Raw genomic sequence first — 6,470 nt, 5'->3', positions numbered from 1 at the left:
TTCAGGTGGTTTCCATGGAGACGGCCGCTCACAGAGAAACACCTGAACAACATAAAGCAGCTCAATCTCTTCTTTGTCCTGTTTGAGTTTAGAAACAACAAAATGTTTTAAGTTATAAAGATTACATAATACTACTACTGATAATAATATATTTAAATGTGAAGGTAAATAATTCTCCCTCCTGTTGTAAAACTTTATGTTTTCATTGTCATCTTCCAAAGTTCAGACAGGGAGTGAAAAACACACACACACACACACACACACATAAACACACACACATACACACACACACACGCACACACATAAACACACACACATACACACACACACACACACATACACACACTCACACACACTCACACACACACACACACACACACACACACAGAGCAGGGGTTACTGCAGGTCACTGAGCCATGCTAGCAGTTTCCCTCTGCTTCCAGTCTTTATGCTAAGCTAGGCTAACAGGTTTTATACAGATTAATAAAAGAAACAAGTTAATTATAACGTTTCCTTCCAGTGCTATGCAGATGATTTGTGTTTATAGATGTAAAGTCTGACTGATGCCAAATGTTGGACCTTGTGATCATCTTCAGCTCACTGAAACAATCCTGTTAAATTCATCATAATTTAATAAGTCACTGATTAACCTCCATACACGGACAGCTGACTGAAACATGATGTAGTTGTTTCTACTGATTGTTTAATTAACACAACCTCTGACCTGTGTGTGTGTGTGTGTGTGTGTGTGTGTGTGTGTGTGTGTGTGCAGGTCTGTGGGGTTTGGTGAACAACGCCGGAGTGTGTGTGAACTTCGGAGACGCTGAGCTGTCGCTGATGTCTAACTTCCGTGGCTGCATGGAGGTCAACTTCTTCGGCACGCTGACGGTCACTAAGTGCTTCCTGCCGCTGCTGAGACAGGCCAAAGGACGACTCATCACCATCTCCAGCCCTGCTGGTGTGTATCACACACACAGACACACACACACACACACACACACACACACACACACACACACACACACACACTCAGCACATTTCAGGCTTGTGATGAACGTGAAGTTTATAAATGATGACATCATCCAAAGCAGATCATGTGACACGTTTCACTCCAAGCAGCATATTTTAATACAACTTTACTTCTGGCAATGATTGCTGCTCTGTGTGTGTGTTGCCATGACAACGTGTTTACCTGTCGCCAGGTGACCAGCCGTTTCCCTGCCTGGCTGCTTACGGAGCGTCTAAAGCAGCTCTCAACCTTTTCACCAACACACTGAGACACGAGCTGGAACCCTGGGGAATCCACGTCTCTACCATCCTACCGTCCTCCTACAAGACAGGTACACAACTCTACTACACACTGCTACACAACCCTGCTACACACTGCTACACACTGCTACACACCATCCTACCGTCCTCCTACAAGACAGGTACACAACCCTGCTACACACTGCTACACAACACAACACACCATCCTACCGTCCTCCTACAAGACAGGTACACAACTCTACTACACACTGCTACACAACACAACACACCATCCTACCGTCCTCCTACAAGACAGGTACACAACTCTACTACACACTGCTACACAACCCTGCTACACACTGCTACACAACCCTGCTACACACTGCTACACACCATCCTACCGTCCTCCTACAAGACAGGTACACAACCCTGCTACACACTGCTACACAACCCTGCTACACACTGCTACACAACCCTGCTACACACTGCTACACACAACCCTGCTACACAATGCTACACAACCCTTCTACACACTGATACACACTATCCTGGTGGAACTGAGGGTGGAGGTTTTGGTGGAGGTTTGGGTGCACGTCTGGGTGGAGGTTTGGGTGGAGATTAGGGTGGAGGTGTAGGTTTGGGTGCAGGTTTGGGTGCAGGTTTGGGTAGAGGTCTGGGTGGAGGTGTAGGTTTGGGTGGAGGTCTAGATGAAGGTGGAGGTTAGGGTGGAGGTTGAGGTCTGGGTGGAGGTCTAGATGAGGACCTTGCTGCTGTAGTCTCCAGCAGGCAGACTGTGTATACTGCGGTCGGGCCTCATGTTGAACATGATGACAAACCTCCTGCTGGGTGGAGGTCTGGATACAGGTCTGGGTGGAGGTGGAGGTTAGGGTGCAGGTTTGGGTGGAGGTCTGGGTTAGGGTGGAGGTTTGGGTGCAGGTTTGGTTGGAGGTCTGGGTGGAGGTCTGGATGAGGACCTTGCTGCTGTAGTCTGGCAGACTGTGTATACTGCGGTCGGGCCTCATGTTGAACATGATGACAAGCCTCCTGCTGGGTGGAGGTCTAGAGGAGGGTGGAGGTCTAGGTGGAGGTGGAGGTTTGGCTGGAGGTCTGGGTGTAGGTCTGGATGAGGACCTTGCTGCTGTAGTCTCCAGCAGGCAGACTGTGTATACTGCGGTCGGGCCTCATGTTGAACATGATGACAAGCCTCCTGCTGGGTGGAGGTCTAGAGGAGGGTGGAGGTCTAGGTGGAGGTGGAGGTTTGGTTGGAGGTCTGGGTGTAGGTCTAGATGAGGACCTTGCTGCTGTAGTCTGGCAGACTGTGTATACTGCGGTCGGGCCTCATGTTGAACATGATGACAAGCCTCCTGCTGGGTGGAGGTCTAGATGAGGGTGGAGGTCTGGGTGGAGGTTTAGGTGCAGGTTTGGGTGGAGGTCTGGGTTAGGGTGGAGGTTGAGGTCTGGGTGTAGGTCTAGATGAGGACCTTGCTGCTGTAGTCTGGCAGACTGTGTATACTGCGGTCGGGCCTCATGTTGAACATGATGACAAACCTCCTGCTGAGGAAAACATCCTAACGAGGACCAGATGGAGGATTCATCTGCTTTCACACACTGCTACAAATTGCTGACTTATGATTTAGCAGAATGGATGGATGTGATTAGAGGGTTGGATCTGAGCGGAGAACAAACAGTCCTGCTGCTCCTCCACTTCCTCTCAGATACAAACATCCACGGCTCCATTTCCTGACGTGACGGATTTAAACTTTAAAAGAGAAACATTCATGAAACCGAGCTGTTGTTCAGGTTTGAGTCAGACGCAGAATCACAACCCTGTTCCTGTCAGAGGACGGTTCCTGAGACGGAGCCGGTCTGAGACGGAGCCGGTCTAAGACGGAGCCGGTCTATAGTTCAGAGGAAGGTTTCTGAGACGGAACCGGTCTGTAGTTCAGAGGAAGGTTTCTGAGACGGAACCGGTCTGAGACGGAACCGGTCTGTAGTTCATGTTTCTGTCAGAGGAAGGTTTCTGAGACGGAGCCGGTCTGAGACGGAGCCGGTCTATAGTTCAGAGGAAGGTTTCTGAGACGGAGCCGGTCTATAGTTCAGAGGAAGGTTCCTGAGACGGAGCCGGTCTATAGTTCATGTTTCTGAGACGGAGCCGGTCTGTAGTTTCTGTCAGAGGAAGGTTTCTGAGACGGAGCTGGTCTGAGACGGAGCCGGTCTGTAGTTCATGTTTCTGTCAGAGGAAGGTTTCTGAGACGGAGCCGATCTGTAGTTCATGTTTGTGTCAGAGGAAGGTTTCTGAGACGGAACCGGTCTGTAGTTCATGTTTGTGTCAGAGGAAGGTTTATGAGACGGAGTCGTCTGAAGTTCAGCCAGCGAGCGTCAGAAGAGTAACGGCTCAAACACAAACCTGTTCCTTCTGGATTAAAGTGTGAACAGCAGGATAAAGTGTGCTGAACTCGCTGTTTACATCACCGCTGCTGCTTCCAATCAATCATCAGACGGCTTTAATTCAAACATGGGGGGAGGTTAGGGTTAGAGAGGGGGTGGGGGTGGGGGGGGGGGGGTTGTTCAGGCTGCATGGGAGTCAGAAATACAGCTTTTATCTAATTTATTAACAGATTCCTGAGTACTTCACTGAGCCAGCAGGTTGCTCTCTGATCTCACTGCACTGATACGAGGAGTTAATAGTGACATGAACAGTTTTAATGAACCAACTAGAAGAGAAAAAACAATCTAATTTCTAGTTAAAGCTTCTTAAAGCTAACATGCATATCTGTAACTCTCAGCAAAGAAACACGTTGAATGTTTCCAACCGAAGACGTTAAAGTTAAACCAAGCTACAAACTCAGGATTAACTCAGGATCAATTAGGATTTAACAGGATTAGGCCATGATTAAATCAGGACGATGTCACAATTAATCACGATGAATTATCAGTGGTCGTTGCCATGGTAACATTGAGCCGTTGTCTCCACAGGTCACTCCAGTAACCATGGCTACTGGGAGCAGCAGCACAAGCAGCTGCTGCAGAGTCTGCCACCGGCGCTGCTGGAGGACTACGGCGAGGACTACGTGGCCGAGACCAAGGAGCTGTTCCACAGCTACGCGCAGCAGGCCAACCCCGACCTCAGCCCGGTCGTCGACACCATCGTCCAGGCGCTGCTGGCTCCGCAGCCGCAGGCGCGCTACTTCGCTGGGCCCGGCGTCGGACTCATGTACTTCATCAACACCTACTGTCCCTTCAGCATCAGCAACCGCTTCCTCCAGAAACTGTTTGTGAAGAAGAAGCTGATGCCGCGAGCTCTGAGGAAGCCGTCCAGCTTCGATCTCAGCCTCCACAACAACAACAACAACAACAACAACAACAACATCAGCAAGGAGGAGCAGTGAAGCTGCCACATGAGACAGTGATAGAGGAGCAGTGAAGCTGCCACATGAGACAGTGATAGAGGAGCAGTGAAGCTGCCACATGAGACAGTGATAGAGGACCACATCTGTAAAGCACTCATAGAGCTGTAATCTGTCCTTTTGTTTGTGTTGAACTGTTGAAGGGATCATGGAGATGCACCAAACTGGTTTCTGTTTCTTTCTGTTCTGTCTGGCTTGCCCCCCCCCCCAACCCCACCCCCCCAGAGGGTCGGGGTGTGGGGGGGGGTGGGGGGGCGGGTTCGGTAGAGGTAGCGGAGGAGCCACAGGTCGATCAGAAAACTTTTCACCTCTTTCAGTGAGATCAACTGTACTGTACACACACAGAGTCACACATGTGCCTTCATCACACCCAAAAACCAACAGAAGAGAAGCAGGAAGGTCAAAGGTCAGCAGAGCGACCGCCGCTGCAGCAGCTCGAGGTTTGATTCAGAAACAAACATCACTGCAGACTGTGGTTTGTCTTTGACAGTTAATGATTAGATATAAACATGCAGATGGCTTTTAAATCTTTATTTTGATACTTGGACCAATGATGTTGTTGCTAACTCCGCCCGCGTGGCGTAACTCCGCCCATGTTGCATAACTCCGCCCGCGTGGCGTAACTCCGCCCATGATGCATAACTCCGCCCGCGTGGCGTAACTCCGCCCATGATGCATAACTCCGCCCATGTTGCGTAACTCTGCCCGCGTGGCATAACTCCGCCCATGATGCATAACTCCGCCCATGTTGCGTAACTCCGCCCGTGTGGCGTAACTCCGCCCATGATGCATAACTCCGCCCGTGTGGTGTAACTCCGCCCGTGTGGCAGGTCAGGAGCTCTGAATGGAGCGCGCCCCGCTGCTGCAGTGAAACAGTCCCCGTCCACCAGCGCACATATTTCATGTTCTAAACAATTTATTTAAAGATGTACATTTTTAAGCTCTGTGAATTTTTTAACTCTTTGTTTTCTATGTCAGAGCAACAGGAACAGGAAGCACAGTGAATTTCAAAAGAAAAGCAAACATTTACTTTTAATTTCACAAAACCAAAATGTTTTATTTTAATTATTTGTTTTTACATTCATATCATGAACATCCTACTTCCTGTTGTGACACCTAACCGCCCAAATAAAAGCACAAAAGTGTAGAACAGTAAACAGGAAATGAAAGTGACCTCATCGATGAATATATTTTATAACTTAAAATCTTTTTCATGTCTGTAACAATGATATTATGTGATGGACAGGAAGTCTTTATGTAGCTGCAACATTTGAGTTTGAAGAAAAGATTATTTTTCACCAGTTTGTTGTTTTTGCATCGTTAATGTTTCACACACCAGATCATTTTCATTCATATATTACTTCAAATTTGAGCCGTCGTGTTTCAGTTCTCTTCAGTTATTCTCTTTTCTTTGACAGCTAGCGTCAGAAACACTCGCAGGCTTCTCGTCATATTCAGGATCTTTGAATGTTCATCTTGTGCTGCATATTTTATAAAAAACCTTTTATGATTAAATATATGAAATAAATGAAGCGTGTAGCAACAAACCTCATCCTGACAAATATATTCCAAATGAACAGCAGATATTTACAGAACAAGTATATTTATTGTGATGTGAATATGAGTCATAAAAAGGTGAATATGTTTGGAATATATTTGCACATGTTCAGTGAGTGTGATGTATTTCTGTCTTCTTCAGATTCACTTCTTCTTCTTCTTCTTCTTCTTCTTGTGTTTCAATCAAACTATTTATGGCGTCTTTTCTTTTATCATCACTTAAACTGTGAATTTTGTATAAAAAAAAATAAAAATCAA

General features: G+C 47.4%; 1 protein-coding gene across 1 annotated transcript in view; it reads left to right on the top strand.

The window, feature by feature from the left end:
* Positions 1 to 4,637, top strand: part of hsd11b2 (hydroxysteroid (11-beta) dehydrogenase 2) — a 25,703-nt gene extending 21,066 nt beyond the window's left edge. Inside the window, exons 3-5 of the mRNA XM_053320073.1 lie at positions 773 to 958; positions 1,203 to 1,340; positions 4,225 to 4,637. Of these exons, the coding sequence (XP_053176048.1) occupies positions 773 to 958; positions 1,203 to 1,340; positions 4,225 to 4,637 (737 nt within the window). The remainder of the gene's footprint in view (positions 1 to 772; positions 959 to 1,202; positions 1,341 to 4,224) is intronic.
* The last annotated feature ends 1,833 nt before the right edge of the window (positions 4,638 to 6,470 follow it).

This window comes from Scomber japonicus, chromosome 1 (genome assembly GCF_027409825.1).
Source record: "Scomber japonicus isolate fScoJap1 chromosome 1, fScoJap1.pri, whole genome shotgun sequence".
Lineage (NCBI taxonomy): Eukaryota > Metazoa > Chordata > Actinopteri > Scombriformes > Scombridae > Scomber > Scomber japonicus.
Note: the sequence above shows the minus strand (reverse complement) of the source record. Positions and strands in the feature narration are given on the sequence as shown.